The sequence below is a fragment of the Bos grunniens genome, chromosome 5, assembly GCF_055505025.1.
Source record: "Bos grunniens cultivar Pamir isolate PY7600 chromosome 5, Bosgru_T2T1.0, whole genome shotgun sequence".
Lineage (NCBI taxonomy): Eukaryota > Metazoa > Chordata > Mammalia > Artiodactyla > Bovidae > Bos > Bos grunniens.
Window position 1 is genome coordinate 26,314,922 of NC_141169.1, and position 27,734 is coordinate 26,342,655.

At 41.5% G+C, this 27,734-nt stretch overlaps 1 protein-coding gene across 1 annotated transcript in view; it reads right to left on the bottom strand.

Annotated features, from left to right (window-relative positions):
- NCKAP1L (NCK associated protein 1 like) overlaps nt 1–23,748 on the bottom strand; it is a 45,278-nt gene extending 21,530 nt beyond the window's left edge. Inside the window, exons 1-20 of the mRNA XM_086398923.1 lie at nt 23,572–23,748; nt 22,393–22,503; nt 21,613–21,705; nt 16,794–16,850; nt 16,011–16,153; nt 15,004–15,094; nt 14,776–14,913; nt 13,950–13,998; nt 13,693–13,849; nt 7,793–7,849; nt 7,413–7,509; nt 6,769–6,878; nt 6,461–6,593; nt 6,003–6,084; nt 5,769–5,827; nt 5,093–5,238; nt 3,841–3,973; nt 3,408–3,527; nt 734–879; nt 295–426 (exon numbers count right to left, since the gene is read on the bottom strand). Of these exons, the coding sequence (XP_086255049.1) occupies nt 295–426; nt 734–879; nt 3,408–3,527; nt 3,841–3,973; nt 5,093–5,238; nt 5,769–5,827; nt 6,003–6,084; nt 6,461–6,593; nt 6,769–6,878; nt 7,413–7,509; nt 7,793–7,849; nt 13,693–13,849; nt 13,950–13,998; nt 14,776–14,913; nt 15,004–15,094; nt 16,011–16,153; nt 16,794–16,850; nt 21,613–21,705; nt 22,393–22,503; nt 23,572–23,673 (2,156 nt within the window). The 5' untranslated portion in view covers nt 23,674–23,748. The remainder of the gene's footprint in view (nt 1–294; nt 427–733; nt 880–3,407; nt 3,528–3,840; nt 3,974–5,092; nt 5,239–5,768; nt 5,828–6,002; nt 6,085–6,460; nt 6,594–6,768; nt 6,879–7,412; nt 7,510–7,792; nt 7,850–13,692; nt 13,850–13,949; nt 13,999–14,775; nt 14,914–15,003; nt 15,095–16,010; nt 16,154–16,793; nt 16,851–21,612; nt 21,706–22,392; nt 22,504–23,571) is intronic.
- Nucleotides 23,749–27,734: the final 3,986 nt, after the last annotated feature.

A 27,734-nucleotide genomic window follows, 5' to 3' on the forward strand; every position in this document is an offset into this window, starting at 1 on the left:
ATAGGGTAGGAAATTGAGGCTCAAGAGATAGATAACCTGCTCTGGCGTCTTAGTGAAGAGCATCAACACAGCTCTGCTGACTGCAGAGGCCCCATTCACTCTACTAAACCATTTCTGGTTGTCTATCAAAATAACCTATAAAGGTTTGGGGTTCTCTTCATTTATTTGTTTTAAATAGAGATGCCTAGGACCTATGCCAGATTAGCTGCTTCAGAATGACCAAGATGGAGCTAATGCAACCCAACTTTGAGCACTACCATACTAAGCAAAGAGAAGACAAGGAAAGAGTGATACCTGTTGAATCTGGCCTCCAGGTGGCTGCTGAGATACTCAGAAGGGAAGATGGTGTGTTCAAACACAGAGAAGCTCTGTACATGATTCATTGTCAGTGCCAACTCCGTCAAGTTCAGGTGTAGCTTGTCCATGCTGGGTAAAATTAAGAAAGCAAAATGAACCTCATTACAGGTCTGGCCCTGCCTGCTAGTAGCTGGGGAGGATCTGTCAGGCCCATCACTCCTGGATCCCTTTCATCTTCTCAAAAAACTCATCCTAGAACAGTACACGTTAATGCTGACTTCAAACGCAAAGGAGAAAATTCACATTGAATTGCTTTTCCATATCTGCCATTCCCCACCACCACTTCCGCTCCCCTTTGCTGGCATCACTTTCTCTCTTCCCTGCCCTCCCTTCCTTGAGATAGTGCTGGCTGGCCCTTCAGGGCGCAGGGCCTCACTTGGTGACAACGCTGCGGTTTTTCCGGTGGCTCTCCGCTCCTGGCTTGTCCCTCTCAGGCTCTCCTTTTCTGGGAGCCTGCCTCTGCTTCATGGTTTTCTTGTTCTTGGCCTTGCTGATGGTGGTGGCACAGTGCTTTGGGAGAAGCTTTAGAAGCAAACACACGTGAATGGAAAAATGAGATTCCTTCCTCAAACTGCCGAGTAGTCCACCTGACAGTTACAAGCAGGTCCTTCCACTATTGCCTGTTCTTTGCTTGCTCTGCCTTTCTCTCTCTTTCCGTCCATGCATCTCTTTCTCTACTGGGGGCCTACCTAGCACATGCTCACCTCTGTTAGCTTTCATTAAATATCTACCCATGTTTAGCTTCAGAGTTTCAAGATGGCAACTTCCTTCAGGGACCAGATCATCAATTCCCCCATCCACTTCCTGAGAGAAAGTCTTTCCTAGTGGAAAATTTCTAGTAGAAAGAATCTAAGAGCTCCACTCAATTGTGCTTTCAGGGGTCTTCCAACCTAGGAAGATGGTCTGTTTTTTGCTAGTGTGGAACTACCATCTCGCTTGCTATATTCCTTCATAGCCTGTCACATGGATATGGAACATGGACAGACACCCCCACTACCACAACCCCCCAAAGACTCAGAGGTCACAACGTGGCCAGCACTCTTTCCACTTCTTTTTTTCTATAATTGTATGTATTTATTTTTGGCTGTGCTGGATCTTCATTGCTGCACGGGCTTTTCTCTAGTTGCGGGGAGTGAGGGCTACTCTCTAGCTGTGGTGCTCAGGATTCTCATTGTGGTGGCTTTTCTTGTTGCAGAGCACAGGCTCTGGAGCACTCAGGCTTCAGTAGTTGTAGGGCATGGGCTCAGTAACTGTGGCTCCTGGGCTCTAGAGCACAGGCTCAATAGCTGTGGTGCATGAGCTTAGCAGCTCTGAGGCATGTGGGATCTTGCCAGACCAGGGATTGAACCCATGTCTCCTGCATTGGCAGGCGGATTCTTTGCCACTGAGCTACCAGGGAAGCCCCTACATCTTCTTTTAAAAAAAAAAAAAAAAGATACTACATTTCTTGTTACTTAAACATCAATCCTGCATCTCTTCTCTTTAACAAGATACCCCCATTAGCCATACAGAAAATATAAGATAGAATTATATATTCAGATCTCTCCTTCAAGGTAATCACTCTGGAATTCTCTCCATTTAGTCCAATGACACTGAGTATGTGCCGAGCAAGACTGGAAACTCCTCATTTGGAATTACTCTTACAATAGGATAATAGCCATGATTAAGCTGGTTTTCTTACTTTATAGTCACAATTGGTTTTTTTTTAAAGTTCAAGTTCCTACTATTTCCAAAAAAAATCAGGTCTACCATGATGGGCAAAGATGTGTCAACCTTGAAATTATACAACAGGGTCTGTGGGTAGATTCTGAAAGTAATTCCAAAAAATGTAGCTCCATTAGTAATGCAACATCATTAATTATTTATTCAAAATGACAACTTTGGAGGGGCCAATATCCATTTGCAAAAGTTTTGTTGTGTGTGAAAATAATACTCACATTATGTTTCAGTCACCCCTGACCCAGCACTGAGCAAATATCTTTAACTGTGTGCTTTTGTGTGTATAGTAGGTATTCAAGTTGAGTGATGAATATACCCATAATTGTTTACATATCTTCTTTGCATTAATTATTTAAATGTCTTTCAAACATGTATTTGTACTTCTTTTTTCCTTAGACTGGAACATTCCCCAAGGGCCAGAACTGTGTACCTTTCCATCCCAAAACCCCAGCACAGGCCTTAGTGCCCAAAAAATACCAAATAATAGAGCAGCTAACATCTATTGAGAATTACATACCAAATACTTAACATACTCTATTTCATTTCATCTTTATGCTACTTCTACTAATAAATTATTTTTATCCACATTTTACATATGAGAAAATGGGAAGGTTTGGTAATAATATAACTGGGCATATGTATACACACACACACACACGCACATGCTCACACACACAACCTGACTCCCCTCCTACCAAAGTTGCTACAAAGCCTGACTCAAACCCAGGAAGCCTGGGTAGTCTAGGAAACCTGAAGGACTCCAGGGCAACAGCAGAACGAGTCCCTCATTTTCAAATGTTCTATAAATTTAGGTTGAGCTAATCATGACCAGGTGCTATGAGTCAGTCAAGGGAGGGGAGGGGAAAACAACAAAGACATAAAAGCAACCCCGAAGATAAACACAGAGGAGGTGCCTGAAAATGTTCAGATAGCTACAGATTAGGGTGCAGATGGACAGAACAGTGAGACAAGACAGGTGATCTGGGGGCCGTTGTTCTAAGTATGTGTATGCAGGGCAGAGAGAGGAGGAGAAGCAAATTAGAAAGTTAACTCATCTCTTGAAACTCTTCAGATGAAAGACCAGATTTTGTTGAAGTGCAACTGTTCAAATAAGGGTATTTTTAGACACTTCTATCAAGTCCCAAGGGAGTAAAGATTAAAGGGATGACACTAAGAAAAGAAGCCTGCCATAAACTCATGCATACAAAAGCCCTAGCCCTACCTGAAAGGCTTAGAGAACTTGGTATTTGAGAAGAAGACAGAGGTAGATAGCAAGAAGGCATGGTGGAGTAGCAGAGGGGAGACTGAAACAGAGAGAGGGCTGAACCCACCTGCTCACTCAGGTTTCGCTGTTCAGCACAGATCTCCAGGACGCAGTTGCTAGTCTGCTTGGCCAGCTCTTCCAGGAAGGAGTTGCAGTGATGAAGGCCATGGTTCTTCAGGTGAGGGTACTGCGGGAAAGAGGACCCAAGCAAGAAAGTGTCATCACCAAGACAGCCGTGTCTTCCACATAATACTGTTCTGACCCCAGCCTGAGCCACCCACTTCTACAGAAGAAGAAAATGAGACCCAGAGAGAGGACACCCTGCACATAAAGCTGAGACATTCAGGGACTTGCACCAGATATCTACGGGGCCAAAAGATACCCAGGTATCTATGGGTACCCTTCCTGGGGCCAAAATCAACCCCTGAAACTGCGTTTTGAGGGAATAATAATGAGACATGGTTAGAGGGATGACAGGGTTTGGAGCTCAGGACACGCACCTCCTCCGGGCACATCTCATGCGTGCAGTGGACAAAGTGAGCACAGATGAGGGGGAAAGCAATGGCGTAACGGAACATGGCGGGTTCCTCCAGGGTCACAGCAAACATCTTCTCGAAGGTACGGAGATGAAAGCTATGGAACAGACAAGGAGACTCAGGACCAGGGTTTAGGAGCTGCTTCCTCTGAGGTGGAGAGAATATTGATTCTTTCGACAAAAGTTTTTTTAAAACTTTTTACTTTGTATTGGAGTATAGCCAATTAACAATGTTGTGATACTTTCAGGTGGACAGCAAAGAGACTCAGCCATACATATACATGTATCCATTCACCCCCAAACTCCCCTCCCTGAACAAATATTTATTGATATTCATCCCTCCCTCTTTAAATTCCCTACTCTTAAAGCAGAGAGAAAACCAAGAAACTCAACCCTTTCAGTCTTTTTTTTAACTGGATCCCAGGGCAGGCTAGTAATGTCTCCTTCCCTTTTCTTGTACAAAATTGCTATTCTTTCCCCAGAACCCCTGCATGATTTGAGCCCTGATTTAGAAGCCTCTCAATACTACTAATCCACATCCCTCCCAAAATTTGACACTCAGGCTCCAGAAAACTTTCTCAGTAATTCCATGAGACTGATCTTTCCTCAATCCTGTATCCTCTCAATGGCATGCATATTTGCCATTATTATGTCCTTTTCACATGTGGGTATTATACCTTCCTAACCATGCAGAATGCAGACAGCAGAGCCAACATATTGTATTGTATGTTTGATTCCTCAAAGGGTAGAGTTATGCACAACAGTGGTCACTGAGTAAAGGCCAAATGATACCTAAGTAAGACAATCATGTGTACTCTCTAAAGGCCCTGTTCCTCAGCCCTCCCAATTATTTTCAGTCATCTCCACTAAACTTCCACATTTTCCATGTCTCTTTTAAATTACAAGGTCCAAAAAAAAAGATGCTAAAGAAGTTTCCAAAGATAACAGTGAAGAACAGACAATTGATGAATTATCCCAGAGAAGTCAAGACTGTGTGAAGTCCAACTGGCTTCCCTAAAGAAAGCCAGCACAAAAGGGAATCAGCTTCAAATTCCTACCATTTGATAAGAACTGGAATGAAGAAACCGTGGAGTTATAGCATCTGCCTCTAAAGAGATCTCAAAGAAAACAAGTCTTCCCAGTGTCTGGGGGAATTAGAGTGCTCCACAGAGGCCAGGCAAGAGATTAGGTTAATTGATAAAGAGCTCAGGACATACCAGAAAGTAGATAAATCAGAAGTTTCCACCAGCATATTCTCTACTGAGTCCAGCATTCGGGAGTGAAAGACAATGAGGTTCATCACCTTGGCTAAGTCTGGGTTCTCATGCAAGTGCAGGGGAGCCTTAGCCACACTGGTATATGCCTATGGTTGGAGGTGGGGAAAGCGGGGAGAAAAACAAGACAAATGAAAAAGACTCCCCAGTCTTGGGACTACAGTTTGACTGAGATTTGTCCCATCCAATCAGCAGTTTTTATTCCATACAGCAGAACTTTGGAGTTAAAAAGAGGAGGAAGAGGAGTTTCCTGGTGGTTCAGTGACTCAGTGGTAACGAATCCATCTGCCAATACAGGAGACACAGGTTTGATCCCTGGTCTGGGAAGATCCCACATGCTGCACGTGGAACAACTAAGCCCATGCTCCACAATTATTGAGCCTGTGCTCTAGAGCCTGGGACCCACAACTACTGAAGCCCACGTGCCCAAGGACCCATGCTCTGCAACAAGAGAAGCCACTGCAATGAGAAGCCCACGCACCACAACTAGAGAAAAACCCATTCAGCAATGAAGATCCAACACAGCCAAAAAATAAATAAAATTCTAAAAAAGAGAGGGGGGGATTGTAAGTAAGGAAAAACCTTAAGAATGAGGGACCATTCTCAGAAACAAACCTACCTGTAGACGGAACCAGTCTAGTCTTAATCCAGAAAATTCAAATTTTTCTCCATTATCAACTGCAAGAAAAACAGAAGTTTAAAAGGAAATAATAAAACAGCACCTCTATCCAATTGCACGAAATGGTAGGTCCTCTTCAAAGTCATCTCGGCTACTCCCTGGCTCAAGAGACCCATATTTCTAGAGAAAAAAATGTTCACCTTCACTCTTTCTCCCCCTCTTCCCTCCAGTTACCTTGTTTGAGATTCAGAGAGGAGAGGGTACTGACGAATGAGGACATTATGATGGACTCCTCCTCAGGACACACGGACAGGTTCTAAAAGAGAAGGTGGAGTCAAGGGGCCATAAGTTTCACCAGGAGAGAAACGAGGACCACAGGGCTTGGCCAGTATATGAAGGTAGAAGGAACTGCCAAGTGTCACAAACAAAAAAGAGCCAAGCAAAACACAGCAGAAACTCCCTGAATTCAATGCTAACATCCAACTGCCCTTTATTTTCTCTCCTGTTAGCATCACTTGGGAGGAAAATTACTAAGATTATTAGTCCTTTTTTTAAATTTTAACAAACGTAAAGGAGAAAATTGGGCTTTTGACACACAATCTACAGAGCATGAGATTCAGTCAAGGTGACCCCCAGAGAAAAATGACCAGGGATCACCCCCAAATTTCCAAAGTATCATCAATTAAACATACTTGAATGATGTCACTGAGCACAAGGGCATCAAATCTGGCCAGGTACTGAAGGTGGTACTGCTGAATCACCTTGACATGTCTTCGGACCAGAGCCCTAACCTCCTCCAACAGGAAAAGCAGTTCTGCAATGCTCCTGCAAAGTCGAGGATGAGAACAGAGGGCAGTGTGAGACTGAAAATATGAGCTGAGACAAAGACAGTGGCAACAGGGCAGAAACTGAGACCTCCCAAGGTCATCTGATGCACCACTCCCTGTCCCTTTTCCCAGTCCGTCTAAAGTCAAGATTCTTAACTATGCCAAGAACTAACGAGTCAACGTAGTCCTCAGGCGTCTTCGTCTTGGTGACATTTTCTGTGTGGCGAACCAGCCAAGTGACTTCATCACGAATGAAGGACAGGGCCATGAAAGCAAAAAGGGCCTACGGAGGGGACAGAGACTATGAGGATTTTCAACTTTAGAAATGGATTTCAAAGCACAGAGAAAACCATCATGAAAATGTGCTTATAGATACAACTGTGTAGCCATACCAACAACAGTGTCCAACATTAAACACAGAGACCCACAAAAAAAGCATCCTACGAGAATCAGACCTATATATACGTTGACATGAGTTCACAATACCACCTTATCAAATTAAATTTTAGAAATATTTACTAGGTCAATACCACTTTATCAAATTAAATTTGTAAAATATTTACTAGGTATTTATGTGGTTTAAAAAAAAAAGCAAGCTCTGTCTTTAATTAGCTCACACTCAAATAGAGGATAAGGCAAGTATGCAAATAACTATAACATATGATACTGTATGATAGTGCCCAAAAGAGAGATACAACAAGTTTTAGGGTACTCCAAGAAGATTCAAGGGAACCACACACTCAAACAGAACAAAAAACTTAGAAATGCAGAAACTCAGGGATGCCAAATCATGCTTCCCTTCCTCTCTTTCTCTTGCCTTGGGACCCAGTAGTCCCGGTTCATCGGTTAACACAGTCTCCAGCTCCTTCACAGCTATTCGCAGAAACTGGCGCCGTTGAGAGTGAAACTGGCCACTGAGGAAAGAAAGCAGAAACTAGAGAATATTGCCTCTCCTACCCTCAAAAATCCTCCAAACGCAGAGCAGACGAGATCTACCTTTAGGAAGGGGTGTCAGCCAGGAGGAAGGTTCAAGGCCACAGTTAGAAAGGAAGGAAACACAAGACCCTGTGGGGCAACAGCGAGTTCTTGGGTTGAGACAATAAATCTGTACAGAAATAGGGGTAGCTTGGGTAACAGCAAAGGTCAGGAGAGATGCCTATTCCATCCCTTCTGGAAGAGCTCATTCTTTGCCTTTACCTGTTTGCAATTGCATGTTCCTTGCTTTCCTTTATGTCGGCCACTCGCTTGCCATACCTGAGAATTGACACAAGCACAGAAGGGTTGGCCACACCTCCAGTTAGAGTCCTCATCCCACCTTCCCAGTCCTCGGAGATTCCAAACTACAGTCTGCAGGAAGCATGGACAGCGCTCACCATCAGGATCTTTCTAAACACTACTTTTAACCCCAGCCTACTAATAAGAGACTCATGTCACTTCAGTTCAGTCAGTACAGTTGCTCAGTCACGTCCGAGTCTTTGCAACCCCGTGAACTGTAGCGCACCAGGCCTCCCTGTCCATCACCAACTGCCGGAGTCCACCCAAACCCATGTCCATTAAGTCGGTGATGCCATCCAATCATCTCATCCTCTGTCGTCCCCTTCTCCTCCTGCCCTCAATCTTTCCCAGCATCAGGGTCTTTTCAAGTGAGTCAGCTCTTCACATCAGGTGGCCAAAATATTGGAGTTTCAGCTTCAACATCAGTCCTTCCAATGAACACCCAGGACTGATGTCCTTTAGTATGGACTAGTTGGATCTCCTTACAGTCCAAGGGACTCTCAAGAGTCTTCTCCAACACCACACTTCAAAAGCATCAATTCTTTGGCGCTCAGCTTTCTTTATAGTCCAACTCTCACATCCATACATGACTACTGGAAAAACCATAGTCTTGACTAGACGGACCTTTGTTGGCAAAGTAATGTTTAAATATGCTGTCTAGGTTGGTCATAACTTTCCTTCCAAGGAATAAGTGTCTTTTAATTTCATGGTTGCAGTCACCATCTGCAGTGGTTTTGGAGCCCAAAAAAATAAAGTCTGTCACTGTTTCCATTGTTTCTCCATCTATTTGGCATCAAGTGATGGGACCAGATGCCATGATCTTCGTTTTCTGAATGTTGAGTTTTAAGCCAACTTTTTACTCTCCTCTTTCACTTTCATCAAAAGGCTCTTTAGTTCTTCTTCACTTTCTGCCATAAAGGTCATGTCATCTGCATATCTGAGGTTATTGATATTTCTCCCGGCAATCTTGATTCCAGCTTGTGCTTCATCCAGCCCAGCATTTCTCATGATGTACTCTGCACATAAGTTAAATAAGCAGGGTGACAATATACAGCCTTGACGTACTCATTTTCCTAGTTGGAACCAGTCTGTTGTTCCATGTCCAGTTCTAACTGTTGCTTCCTGACCAGCATATAGGTTTCTCAAGAGGGAGGTCAGGTGGTCTGGTATTCCCATCTCCTTCAGAATTTTCCACAGTTTATTGTGATCCACACAGTCAAAGGCTTTGGCATAGTCATGCCACTTAAAGATTATCTAGTTCTCATCATTATTTTTCAGATGAAGAAAATAATACCTAGGAAAGAAAAATGGCTTGCCCAAGGTCACATAGGGTTTAAATGAGGAGGTAGAGAATAGATTTCTTGTCCTGTGCTCCTGCCTTGACACCTTCAGGCTAAAGGACTTTTCCAGGTTTGAAGGCAATACAAAGAAGCAGTGCATCAATATGACACAGGCCCTGCTCTCAAGTAAAAGTAGTTATTCCAGCTGGGTCCCCTTCCCACCTCCTCTTAGAATTTAACTTCTTCAACTGTCCTTTGATCACTGTAATCCTCCACTCTCCCCACCGGTTTATTCTCTTCTCCCAACACGTCTCCCTAAGAATTAGGACCCTCGACTGACCCTGACCATCTACTGAACTCTGCCCATTCCCCTTATACCACCAATCTCCTCCAGAGACACCTTTATTCTTTTTCACCTCACCTTTCACTGACCCTTGAAGCCCATATGACCTCAGACAATAAACAAATTGCTCTCTTTAAGGTCACCATCAACTTCTGGATCACCACATTCAATGGCCTTTTCATTGTTCTTTGTTTATCTGCAATATCTGACTCTCTTAACCATATCTCTTTTTCTCTCCTAGTGGCCCATGCTCAAACGTCCCACACCACTGTAGGCTCTGTGTTCTCTATGTCCCTTAGATCTGTTTTCTCTTGTCCTGCATCTGTTGCCACCATGTTAGTCGAATTTATTATAATCTTTCATTTCTCTTCTCCAGACCACCTCATTACTGAGCTTAGCACAGAATCAAAGAAATGTAGAGTAGGAAATCATAGTAATCAAATCAGGATTCAACTCCACAGCATTCCTGGTGGGTAGTCATTTCATCCTCTACCTGGTACGATGGAAAGCAAGAGGATTAAGAGTCAAAAAAATCTGGAATGATTTCCTAATTCCATCTGCTACTAACCGAGTGACCTTGAGACTGAGCCTCCATTTTCTCATTTGTAAAAGAAGATATTGGGACTTCCGTGGCAGTCTAGGGGTTAAGACTCCGCCCTTCTACTGCAGAGTCTAGATGCAGGTTCAATACCTGGTCAGGGAACTAAGATCCCGTATGCTGTGTGCCATGGCCAGAAAAAAAGAAAGACAATATTAATATATATGCCTGAGTATAAGTAATGTGCAGATCAAATTAGATCATTTATGTCAAAGAATTCCCTAAACAATAAGTCTTACATGTTACTGTTGTTCTGAATGATGGGAAACTAAATACCCTTCAAACATCCCTTCCAATCCCTAGAAGCAGGAATCATTAGAGAGTTTTTCTGCATGTCAGTATCAATTTACCTCCTGTAACTCCTAATTATTAGTCTTAGATTTACTCTCTCAAACCTTGAAATGAGTTTTAATGATAATACTCAGTTGTTGAAAGTATGAGGAATAAGTATTCTCACAGACTGTTGATAATACATCTATTTGGAGGACAATTTGGCAAGAGGTATTAAAATTTGAAATATGCACATCCTTTAACCCAGAAAATCCACTTCTAAGAATTTACCCTATAGAAATGTTCACAAAGATACATGTCTAAAGATACGCATTACAACAGTATCTGCAAAGGCTTTTTTAAAAGTGGGGGAGAGGTATAGTTCAAATGTCCATCAATAGTGGATTGGATTAATAAATTATGTTACAACCACATAAGGAAATACTATTTGACTCTTAAAAAGAATAAATGTCTATAGACTGATATGCAAAGATATACAAAATACAGTAAGTTTTTTTTTTAAAACTTCACAATATAATGTAGAATATGGATCCATTGCTTTTTATCAATTGCTTATATAAGGCTAAAAATAAACACACCCCTCTATATGTTCATATATATTCACAAGCATCTAGAGGACATGCACCAAAATATTTGGGGACATGAGATTGTAGTCAACTCCCTCTTGGTATTTTTTACATTTCTGGTGTTAGTTTTGCAACTACAAAGATAATAAAGGTATTTGACCCCTTCCTTAATCCCTTACCTTCTTCTCATTATAACCCTGTCTCTATTCTTCCCTTCAAGGTCAAACTTCTTAAAAGAGTTACTTACTAAATTGCTCATCTCCTATTTGGTCCTAAACTCACTGCAATCCAGGTTTTGATCTCAATACTCAATTGAAGTTATCCATATGCAGGTCAGGAAGCAACAGAGAACTGGACATGGAACAACAGATTGGTTCCAAATCGGGAAAGGACTATGTCAAGGCTGTATGTTGTCACCCTGCTTATTTAACTTATATGCAGAGTACATCATAAGAAATGCTGGGCTGGATGAAGCACAAGCTGGAATCCAGATTGCCGGGAGAAATATCAATAACCTCAGATATGCAGATGACACGACCTTTATGGCAGAAAGCGAAGAACTGGAGCCTCTTGAAAGTGAAAAAAGAGAGTGAAAAAGTTGGCTTAAAACTCAACATTCAAAAACTAAGATCATGGCATCTGGTCCCATCACTTCATGGGAAATAGATGGAGAAACGGTGGAAACAATGACAGACTTTATTTTGGGGGGCTCCAAAATCACTGCAGATGGTGACTGCAGCCATGAAATTAAAAGACACTTGCTCCTTGGAAGGAAAGTTATGACCAACCTAGACAGCATATTAAAAAGCAGAGATATTACTTTGCCAGCAAAAGTCCACCTTGTCAAAGCTATGGTTTTTCTAGTAGCCATGTATGGATGTGAGAGTTGGACTATAAAGAAAGCTGAGCACCCAAGAATTGATGCTTTTGAACTGTGGTGTTGGAGGATACTCTTGAGAGTCGCTTGGACTGCAAGGAGATCCAACCAGTCCACCCTAAAGGAAATCAGCCCTGAATATTCATTGGAAGGACTGATGCTGAAGCTGAAACTCCAATATTTTGGCCACCTGATGAGAAGAGCCAACTCACTGGAAAACACCCTGATGCTGGGAAAGATTGAAGGTGGGAGTAGAAGGGGATGACAGAGGATGAGATGTTGGATGACATCACCAATGCGATGGACATGAGTTTGAGTAGGCTCCGGGAGTTGGTGATGTACAGGGAGGCCTGGCGTGCTGCAGTCCATGAGGTTGCAAAGAGTCAGACATGACTGAGTGACTGGACTGAACTGAACTGAACAAGAAGGGGACTAAAACCATCTTTACAAATAAATTAAATAAACATTTTCCAGTTCTCATTTGACCTCTCAAACATAGGTAATCAGTCCTTTCTTCTTGACATGTCTTCTTCCCTTGCCTCGGTTATTCCTCTCATTGATTTCTCTGCCTCTGCTGGCCCTTACATTTCAATGTCTCAGAGGTTCTATCCCAGTGTTTTCTCACTTCACACATTCTCTGTGAGTAATCTCACCTATGCCCGAGGCTTTGATCACCATTTTGCCAAACTTAATCTGAATCCAAATATCTCTCCTAAATTCCACAACCAAAAGGTAAAAGGTCTAACATACATTTATCTTCAGTGTTCTACAAATACTTCAAATTCAAGCTGCTCAAAACTGAATTCACAACCTTTTCCCACAAAATAGCTTTTATCATGTATTCTCTATCTTAAGGAATGCCAAGTATCCATTCCAGAAACTTCAACTTCATCCTCAGTTTCTCCTAATTCACTTCATTAACCTCTGCCTCTAGTTTTTTCCATCTGACTTCTTTTCTTCCCTGCAGCCAGAGTGACTTTTTCTAAAATGTAAATATGGTTGTGTCACTGCCCTGTTTAAAAATCATTCAATGACTCCCTATCCCTTTTAGAATAGGTTCAAATAGAATAGATGCCAGGGCATCCGAGGCCCCAGCTTACCTCTCCAAGTTTGTCTTGACAACTTCTTCATTTCTGTAACCAGAGCTACATGAATTTCTTAGAAAATGCTATGCTCCCTCTTGCCTTGAAACCTTGACAGTTTCTCTGCCTTAAGCAACTTCCCTGCCTCTCCATCCATGCCCCCACAACTCCTACACACACACACACATACACAATTCACTTGTTTAACTCTTCAGGTCTGTCCCCAGGTTTTGCTGGATCCTCCAAAGCCAGTCTAAAGCAGTTTGTGTTTATACATCCTAATCCCTTACGATATCACAACAGTTTATCTATTTTTCACTAATTTGCAAGCTCTGTGAGAGCAGAGATTCTGTCTTTGTTTAAAAGCACATAGACTGCATTACAACATACCAAACACTTTTCTACATGCTTTATAAGTAGTTACTCTTTCATTCCTCCTAACAACCCTAGGAGGTAGGTCATAGGGAAGTACTATCATTTATAGATAAACAGCCCTGGCATAGAGAAGCTAAGTAACTTGCCCAAGATCACATAGTCAGTCAGGGCAGAGCTGGAATTCAAAGTCAGGTAATCTTGTTTCAGGGTCCATGATCTTAACCTCTATGCTAACTTATTAGTTACTCTATCGAGTGAAGTACTTAGTAAATAGTATGTATTCAATAAATATTTCTTTGATAATTAGAACTATGTCTTAATACCTATACTTGGGACACTCATGGAGACTAGAAAAGGATGTTAGGAGGGGCTAAAAATCCCCAAAGATTAGCTTGGCTCTCAGGTCTCACCCTTTCAAACTGCTAAAGAGGTCCTCGGTGACTTTGTGCACCTGGAGCGCATCCTCCCGGATGAGGGTGATGTACAGGGAGCCCTGCAGACACAGCTTCCACAGCTTCTGGCAGTCAGCATTGGAGTTGAGGCACCCATGACAAAGAAGAAACCCAACTGCAGGTGTGTAAAACAGTGCAAAGGAGGACTTTTAGGGCTTGATCTCCATGTGACATGCTGCTGGGTCTAGTCCCACCTCAATCCACAAAAAACTTACTGACAATCCAACGCTCCATCACTTCCACGGACAGGTACTCACAGGCCATCTATGAGAAGGGAGGCAGAGATGCTTTAACAGCTATTTAACTTGGTCTAAAGACTAAGGCGGTCAAGACAAAGGCAATCAAGCGAGAATTTGAGTATCAAACACAACTCTTATCTTACCAGACTGGATCAGGATACTTTGATAAGCCAATACCTGGGAAAACTAGAAGTGGATTGAGGGGAAAATATATTTGAGAGGGGGAAAGGAACTTAAGCTAGAAGTCAGGACAAATGGTTTGACATAACTTCTCTTCAACAGTTCAGGAGAGTAATACTCAAAATCTTATGATTTCCCCCTCCCTTGGATTCTTTCACCATGTAAAATATAAATCACTTGTCTGGTGCTTCTCATACATCTTGTGCCATCAGTTCTATTTTTATGACCACATGGCCTATCTTCCTACTAGACGAGAAATTTTTTGCAGCAAGGACGTTGGGCCGATAGTAACTGAATAAAAACATTTGTTAATTAATTGACATCTATGTTAAAGTGCCTACTGGGCTAAATAGGTGCCTAATGACTCAGTTTCATCCATTAATTCATTCTGTGAATATTTATTAACTTCCTTCTATGGGCAGGCACATCCTAATCCTGATCCAAAGAAAAGCTTCAACCTAACCATGATTTTTTTAGTCACATAAGATGATCAACACAGAAGCATATCCTAGCAGAGGGCTAAAGCACTCTTAGGGCTGATATTTCCTGAAAGGAAGAAGTCTCTACAGAAATGACCTTGGAAAGAGCATGCTTCCACTGACAAGAGGAAAAGAGAACTCACGGTATCTGAATTAGCAGGGTTAATCATGGCTGAGGCTGTGCCAATAAGACTCAGAAGCTGGACACTGCGCCACTGCTCAGCTCCTTGGTTCCTTCGGACAAAGAGGCAATGCAAAGAGAGGAGGGCTTCACTCACAGCCTGTGAGGGGAAACAAACGAATCCTTAAAGTCAATGATGAGGACAACTTACTTCTGCCTGAGAAATCCTCCAGTCTCTCAAGAAACTTGCCTTTGTGTGAGGCCCAAACTCCTCTGTCAGCTTCTTCAGAGGGTGGTCATACTCCAAGACCATCTGACCCAGACGGGCAAAACTGGAGTCACTTGAAGAAAGCACAGGGAAAATGCTTACAGCCCTCCACTAAGCATGATGTAAACTCTCATGTTTGCATATAGGTTAAAGGTGTGTACATAAGCTGGTACTCTCCCCCACCTACAAAGATACTAAACTGTAAATTACATATAAAGATAACCCACTCTAGGCCCTGGAATACTAAGACAGAATCACATGATTTGGGGCTGGTGCATGAAAGTTTCTTCCTTACAAGAAACTGAAATAGGGTTGAACACACGATAGATACTCTCCAAATTTGTGTTGATTAGTTATTGCTGGACCCAAATCTGTATACAGACCAAAAGTATATATATACGCACACACACATTCGAAGCAAATGTAAGTCACGTGCCTAGGTACTCATGCAGGCACGTAGGAATATACATCATACATAGCACAATGTTCAACAGCCCACTCTGATCTCTCTGGTCTTCACTTTTTTCAGCCTTTAAATGCTTTTATTTGCACTAACAGAAAGGCAAAGAACTGTACATAATCCAAAATCCATTTATATTTGGCTTCAAATGTATTATCATACATTACTTACCTCTAAAGGCTTTAACTTTACTAATATTATTCCTACTAATATTAAAAAATGTTTTCTTTGCTTTCTGCAATAACCTGAAAAGGAGAGTGGCAGCAGCCAGCCCAGGATTAAAAACTCACTAGAGATAATGCAGACTGGATAGCCCACTAGCAGATATTCAAGAGTTAACTGTATATAAAAGTGCACGTCTTAGTGTATGCCCTTATAAGTATTCTAACTTGTTTTATTTTGCCTGTGTCATCATGTAGATTATAGATTCTCACATGAAAAAGCATGCCATCTACTTCCTTTGTATCCTCTTCTACGTCATAGCAGCATGTATGAGATTCATCATCTTGTATACATCTCCTTAACTCACCTGTGTCCATGCAGCATCTCATGGGCACAGTTGAACATGCCAATGAGTACCCGTCGATCCTCAATCCGTGACAGAAGTAAAATAACTGAGGTGTAAGTCACTATCAAGTCCAGGTAACTCCGAGTGAAGTCAAAGTTGAGATTCTACAAGGAAAATACATAGAAACCCCAAAACGGCAAGGCCTGTTAAACTCGATTTCCCCAATCATTCCAGACAGTGCTAACCAGACTCTGGAAAGGTCTATTTAGAAGAAGAAATTGGGGACTTCCCTTGCAGCCCAGTGGCTAAGACTCTGAGCTCCCAGTGCAGGGGGTCTGAGTTCGATCCCTGGTCAGAGAACTAGACCCCACATGCCACAACTAAGACCTGGTATAGTCACATAAATAAATATATATACATTAGGAAAAAAAGAAGAAGAAGAAGAAGTGGACAAGACTGCAAATTCAGAAGAAAATGGGAACAAGTTCAGGGGCTAAAAATGAACTCAAAATATAAGAAGGCCAGGAAATTAGAGCCGACCTAATTAGGTGTTGGATTTTTACGTGAATTTTATATTTTAAAAAAATCACAATACTGATCTGCTTAACATGTAAATGCACTTTAACTTCCCCATTTTTACAGAAGTATAGTCCTGAATTAACAGCCATTCATTCATTATACAGTATATATTATATTATAGTCCTGGAAGAACAGCCATTCCTCTAGTCCCATCTCACCCGACACTGTTCCAACAGAGACCATTTCCATGGCTCTAGGATAGAAGAGAATTGCAAAGAATCTTACGATATCAAAATGGCACTGGCAGGCATCAATGGTGTTGAGAAGTTCATACACATGATCCTGGGGGTAGAATTGGAGATGAGAATCAGTGAAGAAGAGAAGATGACGTGTACTATCGGAATCTGAGGGGAAGGCTCTCTTCCTTGGAGATCCTAAGGAGCCACCGAATAACATACAGGAGGCTTCCTGAGTTCGGGAAGTTCCTCCTCCATAAGCTGTTGGTGGGCCCCTGGCAGGCTACCCTACCGGATGCCCATGTCTCCACAGGCACAGGTCCCTGTTACACTGTGCACACCTTCCCTCATCTTATTGTCCCAGTGCCCTCTTTCTCCACACACACACACACACACGCGCGCGCGCACGCACGCACAAAAGGTTACAAAATGCAGGTTATCTGATCATTTGTTTCTAAAATACCAAAAATCAGGACCCCCTCCTTTTTTTTAATTGATCAATCTCAAAATCAGTCTGTTCTTTGATTCTATCTCCTATTCTCTTTAACAAATGGGAATACTACCAAACTTTCTACATGTTTCTACTTACTGATCACCTACCACAATATGTGCTAAGTACTTACTAGGTTATTTGCATATACTTCATTTAACCCTCATTCCAGTGTGAGAGGGATTCTTTTCTTTTCATACCTAATTTTGCCTAAATAATAAGCAGTTTTACTATGGATACTTCTCTCCTCCCTCACATCAGCACCCACTCTACATCCTGTCCAACCTTCAGGTAGACAAGTTTAACAACCTAGTGTGTCCTTTGTTAATTTTCACCCTATTTATATAATCCTGTGCAGGCAAGGAGAAACAAGAGAGAGGGTTTTTTTGAAAATCATTTGTGTTAAAAACTTGAGATAATGTCACACTCTTATTACCATTTTACTTTTTTTATTCAATCATACCTACTAAAAGTCCTCAAGTCTCTGGTAGAGCCCTAATGCACTTCTTTTTAATGGCTGCATAGTAGTCCATGATACAGCCAGTTCATTCCGTCTTTTCCCAACTGATGCCCTAGTCACTGCACATAGATACTGTCAATTCTACTCAAGTTGAACTACTAGATCAAAGAGTATATATATTTTTATTTTTAAAACACATTGCCAAAAGATTTGGATAGGCTGTTTACAATTAAAAATATAAAAATGGTATGGCTCAGTCCCTTCACTATTACCTGAAACTCATAACATTGTTAGCCTGCTATACCCCAACACAAAATTAAACGTTTAAATATATACATATAAATGACCAATAAGAACATGAAAAGATGTCCAATAATACTAATCATCAGGAAAATGCAAATTAAAATCACAAGAAGATACCACTACATACCCAGTGCAGTGCAGTGCTCAGTCATGTCTGACTCTTTGCAACCCCATGGACTACAAACCTGCCAGGCTCCTCTGTCCATGGAATTTTCCAGGCAAGAAATACTGGAGTGGATTGCCATTTCCTCCTCCAGGGGATCTTCCTGGCCCAGGAATTGAACCTGCATCTCCTGCATTGGCAGGTAGATTCACACACCCATTAGAATGACTAAAATTCAGGAGTCCCCTGGAGGTCCAGTGGTTAGGACTTGGAACTTTAATTGCAGTGCCCCAGCTTCAATCCTGGTCAAGGAACTGAGATTCTGAAAGCCACTCAGCACAGCCAAAGAAACAAAGAATGACTAGGGACTTCGCTGGAAGTTCAGTGGTTAAGACTTTGCTCCTAATGCAAGGAGCATGAGTTCAATTCCTGGTCAGGGAACTAAGAGCCTACACGCCACACAGCACATGGCCATGAATGACATAAATAACTGAAAGCAAGTTTGATGAGAATGTGGAGCAACAGGAACACGATATATTGTGGATGGGAAGAGAAAATGGAACAATGACTTTGGAGAAGAGTTTGGCAGTTTCTTATAAAATTAAACATAAACATACCATGTGATTTAGCAATTCAACTTCTAGGTTATTTATCCAAGTGAAATGAAAAATATGTCCCCACAATTATTTGTACTCAAATGTTTATGGCAACTTATGCATACTGGCCAAAAACTGGAGACAATCCAGAAGTCCATCAACAGGGAAATGGATAAACACATTGTATCCATACAATGAAATAGTACTCAGCAAAAATAGGAAATGAATTGGAGGTATGTAAAACATAAACAAATCTTAAAAATATTATGCTGAGTGAAAGAAGCCAGACACAAAGGAAAACATGGTGTATAGATCCTAATTACATGTATGAACCTCTAAAAAAGAAAAATCTAATCTGGAATGTAGATCAGTGGTTGCCTGGGAACAGGATAAATTGGGATTGACTAAGGATAAAAAGGTGCAGGGAAGCTTTGTGTTGATGAAAATTATCCATATTTTATGTTGGCTGTTACACAGGTGTATACATTTGTCAAATTTATTAAATGTATGAGAACTTCCCCAAAAGGCTGTATCTAAATTTACATACAGGGAAACTGAGGCTGAGAGCAGTTAAGAAACTCACCACAGATCACAAAGCTAGTAAGGACCAGAATTAGAATCCAGAGCCCACGATATTCTGTCTGTACTACGTGACCTCAAGACCTCTGTCAGGTCTATGCTGCCTCCTTTGCTGGGAGGGCCAGTCTACAACTCCTTGCTGCAACCAAATTCCCAAGGGATAATATAACTGAGGTTTGCTTCCAGCCACTCACACAACCAATGTCACTACCCAGATTTTATACTGTAAAGATAGAATCAGAAAGGAATAGATTTACCATCTGTTGGCCTATTACCCTATTATACACTAAACACTGTGTTAAGTGTTTTCAATGTGTTGTCTAATTTAATTTTTACAAATACCCCATGTAGTAAATCTTACTTCCCATTTTACAGATAAAGAAACTGGGATTCAAAAAGTTTCTTACCAAAGTCATATAGTTTATAAGTGATAAAGCTGAGAGCTGAAACCAGGTCTGTCTGATTCAGAGCCTACCTACTTCACAACACACAATACCTGTATCTCTATTTCCCTACCAGCCCTGAATGAGCTGTACTAAACTCCTTGGGCTCAGAAGTTTACCACTGCAGCAACCAGAAGGTATCTTTTGGACTCCTAGTGAAAAATGTTTTTATATGCTTCCAGCATTCTTCTACTGTCTCCACCAGTGCCTACCTTCTTCCTAACCATTACTCTCAATTCCAAATGAATAACCTCTGATCTGACCCTTCTTCAGAACTTACGATCTTCTGTGTGCCCCCTTCTATCTTCATTGCATGATCTGATGACCAGCCTGGATTAGCTCCCTAGGACACCCAAGGCAGGGCTCCATACTCTTGTACTAGCTGAAAAAATACTGTAATACCATTACAAACTTACATGGCTCAAATGACTAAAATTTGTATTATTTCTTGAATATATAAATAATGTGTTCATTGTAGAAAAATCAGAAAATACAAACATAACTTTAACTCATTTTTAAAACCACTCATAATCTCACCATACAAAGAAGTTCTAACCTTCTTCATATGCATTTTTGTCTATGTAAATATACATTTTAGGGATATCTCCTCTGTTAAGCTACATTGTAATTTGCTTTTACACTAAAGAACATGTGAAGAGCATTTTTCCCATGCTAAGTAATATAAATATGTATCATCTTTAGCAGCTGTATAATATTCACTTATAGACACATACTCTGGGCTTTTAATTAAGCCTCTAGTTATTGAACATATCAATCATCAAGTTGTCATTATCATAAATAATGCAATAGAAATGCAAGAGAGTACATTCTTATACATATACCTTAGCACTTCTGATTGTCTCCTTGAGATAAATTTCTAGAACTAGAATTATTACATTTAAAAATATATATTTTTTTTTAAATATATTTTCTAAGACTTTTAAAACATCATATCAGGTTGCCCTTCAAAAACAAAGCACTAAATATTTTTTTACAGTTTATGGCTACAAAATAGTGCATATTCATTGTTTAGAACTCAAATAAAATATCATCCATATATTATGCTATCAAACATTATTAATAATTAGATAAGCTCAAATTGAGAGAAATTCTGAAAAATAATTAGTCTGAACCCTTCAGAAAAGTCAGTGGCAGAAAAGACAAAATAAGACTGGGAATTATTCTAGATTAAAGACTAAAGAGACATGACAACTGAGATATAACATCATGAATTCAATGTATGATCCTTGAGAAAAGTAGAGGAATGTGATTATGGGCTCTAACTATAACATTGTAGCAATTTTACATTTCCTGAGTACAATAGCTGCATTAAGGTTATGTAAGAAAATATTCTTGTTCTTAGCAGATGTATGCTAAAGTATTTATGGAGAGAAATGTCATGGTGCCTGCAACTCAAATGGTTCAAGGGAAAAAAAAAAAGATAAGCAAACATGGCAAAATATTAAAAATCAGGAGATCCAGGGGGAATATAGACAATATTCATTGTACTGTTCTTGAAATTTTTTAGTAGATTTGTAATAAAATTTGGGGGAAAAAATACTTAAAATTTTAACTCAAAGAATACAAAAATATATAATGTAATAAATTAAAGCCAATCATAATAATCCAGCTCCAAAGTCAGGTATTTTTAACAGCTTAGTGTATAATATCCCAAATCTCTCCTACATATATAATAACACCATGTGTATATAAATTTATGTATCTTTTAAAACAAAAATAAAACTGTATCATACAGTATTCTATAACTCACTTTCGCTTAACAATACAACTTAGACATCCTTCCATATCAATACATCTGATATTTTAAAGAAACAATAATAAGGAACATACATGAACATCCAAACACTGGGTAGTTGGGCTAGAGAGAGCTCACCCGAAATTCCATAACATCCACAAATGACTGGTAGTAGTTGGTAAGGTATCGAATTATCTCAGATTTTTCCCGATGCACTGGTCCTAAATGTTGCTGAAAGAAACAAAGTAAGAAGACAAGTGATCAAAGCAACACAAGAGAATAGGGGTTAAAACACCCTTAAAGAGGGTTAAAATATGCAGACAGGGGAAGTTGGAAAATCTCCAAATTCTGAAGTTTCGGAGAGAATATTCCCTATCTAGGCAGGATGGTTGCATGTAATCCTGACTAGATATAGAGTCTAAATGAGAGGAAATTTCAAGGTCTCTTTCAGCCAAAATGGTTTACTATTCATATCTAAGTCAAAAGTAGCTGAATGAGAAGATGTCGTAAGTAAGATGGTAAGAAATCTAGGGGTAACAGGTAATAAGGGAGAAGTAAGGCATATGCCACTAGATGCATAACTCTAAGGCAATAAACAAGAAAACACTGAGTGGGAAACGGGAGCAACAATAAAATATATGCAACTGCTGCATCAATAGAGCTGTCCTCAGTAAGAGCAAAGTGTTCTTGTGAATAGGGTCAGTGTTTTGCTCCAGCTTACCCTTAGGAGAATCTCATCTTATCTCAGAAATCTCAAGACTACCACAACCTGAAGCCCTGTGGTTTAGCTTAGGAGAACTAAAAAAAAAAAAGGCCACTCCATCCTCTGGCAAATTCAAAGAGAGGCCATCAAAAGACAGCTTGAACCATTCAAGCACAGTTATTTTGGAGAAAGGACAGAAGAGGGACACGTCTTACCGTGCTGTTTCGGACATCTATGTTGGGAAATTTCTTGTTGATGTACTTGAGAGATGATTCCATGGACTTTTCCAGTAAGAAAGGGGGCTTGGATTTGGGGTCTGAACAAGTCTGCACAGATAAATAACATTATGGTTATCAATCCTTTCTTCTGTTCCTCGGAAACATACCTCTTCCCACATTGTGCATTCTTACACAATCTCTCTTAGGGAAAGGGGATCTGAGTACTAATTATAAAAGAATAAGAGTAGGTCAGGAAAAAGTTCCAGGACATTAAGCCAACCATCAGAAGAGCTAAATAACCTGGGCATCTCATCTTGCTGGATAAAGCTTAACGTCTACTTGGGCCTGACACAAAGAGGAAGCTCTCTCCACCCCTCAGCCGAAGCCGGAAGGAGTGAGAAAAGCAGCTAGCTGCTCAGGAGTTAGACTTCGTGGGAGAATTAGTGTCATAATTATGTCCATTATATAAGCATCTCATCCCAAGGGCATTTATAGTAGGCATGGAGATGAAACTGTGTCCCGGTGATTTGTTTGATTATGAAATGCACCGAGGCCCCCCCCAAATCCCCCAATTTCTGTCCCAGAAACCCCACTCCCACCCATCTTTATTTCTTAACTTCACTAGGCCCAGCACTAGCCCACCTCCTGTCACCAGCTTCTCCCAATTCCACAGTTCCTATCCTAAACACACATATATAAGACCACAGTGAGACCTGTCTCAGACTCAAAGTAACTCAAAGGTAGTCACTCTTTTTTTTTTAACCCAAATGTCTTATCTATTTTTTTCCTTTCAGGGAAAGTATTTCCATTTAAAAACTTTTGCCAGACACCCAACTCGATTTCTTCAGAGTGTGGGGCCAGCGCTAAACAATAAGACCCAGAATTCTAGACCCAGACTTTTATCCAGGCGACTCGGAACACAATTATTTCCCATCCCACCATTACCCCCAGCAGAAGGCAGACGTTCTCTTTGGGGTGAGAATCATACTCAAAAAGGCGGAAGCCCTGAAGACAAGCCTCCCCTTCTGCCTCCCAGCACCAGCTGTCCTATATAATCTGAGGGACTGAAGGCCAGAGAAAAGAGAAGGGAGTCTAACAGCTGGACCTGCCGGTCTCAGGGGTCCCCGCCCTACTGCTGCTGGAATAGTTAGTGCTAGTCCAGTTGCCCACACTTACCTTCTTGATGTTATACATCCGGATGAGGACCCCCTGACCTCGATCATTCAGGATAGTGAGCTTCTCTGCTAATTTATGCTGGTATGCAGAAGTCAAAGACATGATGGCCACTGAGAGACAGGAGCATCCAGACAGCAATGCCTGACCTCCCCAAACACTTTCAGCTAGGGTGGTGACACCCTCTGGGCGGAGGCACCCAGCCTGGTTGGTGCGCTGGTCTTCCTGTTACCTCTACAATTGGCTCGGGGCTGAAAGTAGTCATTACGCCTCATAGGCCCTCAGAATCTTCTGTACTTCCTCTTGCACACTCAGCAGGGGAGACTTCCTCTTTCTAGCTCTGCAGTATTTTTGGTAAGACTGTGAAATGAGTGGGGTGGGGGAGAGGGGCAGGCTTTCAAGGCTCTTCATAGTCTGGCACCAACCTTTTGGGCCTTAGCCTTCCACTAGTGTCCTATAAGGGGCTTCCCAGGTGGCTCAATGGTAAAGAATCTGCCTGCCAATGCAGGAGACTCGGATTCAATTCCTGGGTTGGGAAGATCCCCTAGAGAAGGAAATGGCAACCCACTCCAGTATTCTTGCCTGGGACATCCCACAGACAGAGGAGCCCAGTGAGCTATAGTCCATGGGGTCGAAAAAGAGTCGGATATCACCTAGCAACTACACAACAACAATGTCCTATATAAAGCTCCACAGCAGACAAACAAGTAGCAACTACCCGAGTCCCATCCACCTTTATACTTTCCCTCTTCTATATCCCCATCAAGAATGCCTGGGCTTCCCAAGCGGCACTAGTGGTAAGGACCCAGCATCCCAATGCAAGAGACATAAGAAATGCAGTTTCGATTCCTGGGTTGGGAAGATCCCTCAGAGAAAGGAATGGCAACCCACTCTAGTATTCTTGCCTGGGAAATCCCATGGACAGAGGAACCTGGTGGGCTACAGTCTACAGGGTCGCAAAGAGTCAGACACCACTGAAGTGACTTAGCACACATACACACACGCAAGAATGCCTGTTATTCTCTCCTGAACCTTAGGACTATCCACCTGTCAGGGCCCAGATTAAATCCCAACTCCTCCAAACTACCCTATTCAATATCAAACATTATATATAACATGTATTCCTTGTTTTATTGTTAAGTGTATGTCTTATCTCCCCAACTACATCATAAGTTCCTTAATGACAGGAATTCCATCTGATACTCCTTCACATCCCTCATAATGCTCTAGCATAGTGATTCTCAAAGGGTGGTCACATTAGCATCACCTAAAAACTTATCAGACATGCAAATTCTCAGGTCCTAACCCAGACCTTGGAGAAGGCAATGGCAACCCAGTCCAGTATTCTTGCCTGGAGAATTCCATGGACAGGGGAACCTGGCAGACTACAGTCTATGGGGGTCACAGAGAGTCAGACACGACTGAGCAACTAACACACACACCCCAGACCAACTAAATCCAAAGCAGGGGTAGGGTCCAGCACTCTGTTTTAACAAGCCCTCCAGGTTAACTTCAATGCTCTCTCAGGTTTGAGAATCACCACTTAAGTACAATGATTCTTAAGAGTACTTAAGAAAGATCAATCCCTGTCTCCTGAGATTCAGGATTGGTAGGTCTACAGTGGGGTCTAGAAGTCTGAGTTGACAAGTACCCTAGGAGGTTCTGGTGCAAATGGTCCATTGGACACATGTTAAGAAACACTGATCTAGACCACCTCTTAGACACAGTAGCCATTCAATAAATATGCTGATTTATTTGCTGAATTATTAAGACTAAATTAGGGGCTTCCCTGGCAGTTCCACAGTTGAGAATCCACCTTGCAGTGCACGGGACACCCATTCGATCCCTGATCCAGATTCAGTGTGATGCAAAGCGACTAAGCCCATGCGCCACGACTACTGAGCCCAAGGGCCTAGAACCAGTGCTCCGCAACAAGAGAAGTCACTGAGACACAGAAGCCTGAGCACCGCAACTAGAGTAAGTAGTAGCCCCCACTTGCCACAACTAGAAACGCCCGCACACGGCAACAAAGACCCAGTGCTGCCAAAAAATAAAATCTATTTTATTAAAAAAATAATAATGCAATAAATGTCATGAAAAAAGACTAAACTGGGAAACAGGTCCCCTGAGTAAGAATGAAATTAACTGAGATTAATGAGGGAAAATTAATGACAGACTTTAAATCTTAGAAGACTAGATAAATTTTAGCACTAAGATATTCTTGCCATTCCAAGTTAGGCCTTATCAAGAAAATCAGCTCCCTTTCAAGTTTCTTTCATAGCAGAAAGCAGAATGTCCTCAGAAAATTCTAAATCAAACAGAATTGTCTTCATATCTACCTCCTTTCCAAAACCTTTTCAAAGAAACAAGAAGACGGAATAAAATTTCAAGTATCTCTAAGGTAGGCTTTGCATTTTCAGAATGTAGAACCTGCCTTCTAGTTTATTTACTGCAATTGAGTCCCTAGAAGGCTATGGGCCTAGAGGAAGGTGATAGTGGCCCCAGGTATCTGAATCACTTGCTGTTACCAAAGAAACTCAGTTTCTCTAAAGAGATCCGTGAGGTTTCTTTTGGTCTTTCACCCTGATGGAGGAGAATAAAGGGCAGGCAGAAAGACACCAATACCTAGGGAGCTGAACAGCAGTATAACAGCCCCAGCCTCCCTATAGGTTAATATAGTTCCTATTGGATCTTTCTCACTTGCATTTCTTTTTTTTTTAATGTATTCATTTTGGCTGCACTGGGTCTTCACTGCTGCACACAGGCTTTCCCTAGTTGCAGCGAGCGGAGTCTACTCTTTACTGCAGTGCACAGACTTCCCATGGCAGTGGTTCCTCTGGCTGCCAAATATAGGCTTTAGGTGTGTGGGCCTCAGTGGTTGTGACTCGGTATCTAGAGCACAGGCTCAATTGTGGTGCACGGGCTTAGCTGCTTTGCGGCATGTGGAATCTTCCCAGACCAGGGATCCAACGGGTGTCCCCTGTACTGGCAGGCAGAGTCTCGTTTACTGTACCACCGGGGAAGTCCTCGCACTTGCATTTCTTATCCTCATCTAAAAATGTTATTGAAGACCCTCCATGCCAAGCTAATCTTGTATTCCGCTGTCCCCTAGTATGCCCTAACTTAATGGAGACCGAGTTCTCAGTCTATTTCAGTGTCCTATGCTCATTTTTCATTTCTGCCTTTCCTGTTTATCTATGCTTTCCCTCTTGCTAAACTGAATTCCTAGTCAGTCTTCTGGAGCTAACACAAACAATCCAAAGTCCAGCCCTTGTTGAACTCCTACAGCACTTGGCCTACATCACATATTTTACACCTAAATTAGTTTTCACCTTTTAATTGCCTATTTTGTATTATACTGCCACCTCGGATGAACTGTAAGACTGCTAGACCCTGGAGACACTTACATGACTGTACTTGACATATCGGAGAAGTCTACACTGTGGCATCAGACAGAAATTTGAGCTCAAAGTAACTGAGTACAGTGGACCGAGCCTTAGGACTAGGATCCCAGGTTCTGGAGCCAGGTAATTTGAGTTCACGTTCCAACTCTATCACTTAGCAGCTCTGATCCAGGGTCCCTGAGTGCAAAATGGAGATGATATTGATAATAGTTCCTACTTCTTGGGTGTATTGTGTGCATTAAATAAGTTAGTGCATGTAAAGTGATGACTTGGTTATTTACTATGTATCAGGTCCTTCAAGTGCTTGACAAGTATTACATCAAATAATATTAATAATGATACTCAAACACTGGTTTTGTAACTTTGGGCTATCTGTCACCACTGAGTTGGTTTCCTAATCTGTACAATGGCAGCAGCCCCTCATACAACTGCACAAGTAATTGTACAACATGGCATATGTGCATATTTGGCTCAAAACCTGGTAGCTGGATTAGGAAGACCAAATATAAATGTTTTTAACATGGAGTGAGCTTATGTTGCTGTCTGCAGAATTCTATTTTGCGCCCACTGAAGAAAAAGGCCAGGTTTAAAGGTGAGACTAATCATGCCAACAGGTAATCTTTAATGCAACTCACTGGAAACATTATGTGGCAGTTTCTGCTGGAAACTGGTGGCACACTTTGAAGGGTAGTTTAATTACCCCAGAGCACAGCCTAGTAACCCTGGCTACAAATCAGAATTCCCCGTGGAACTCTTTTAAAG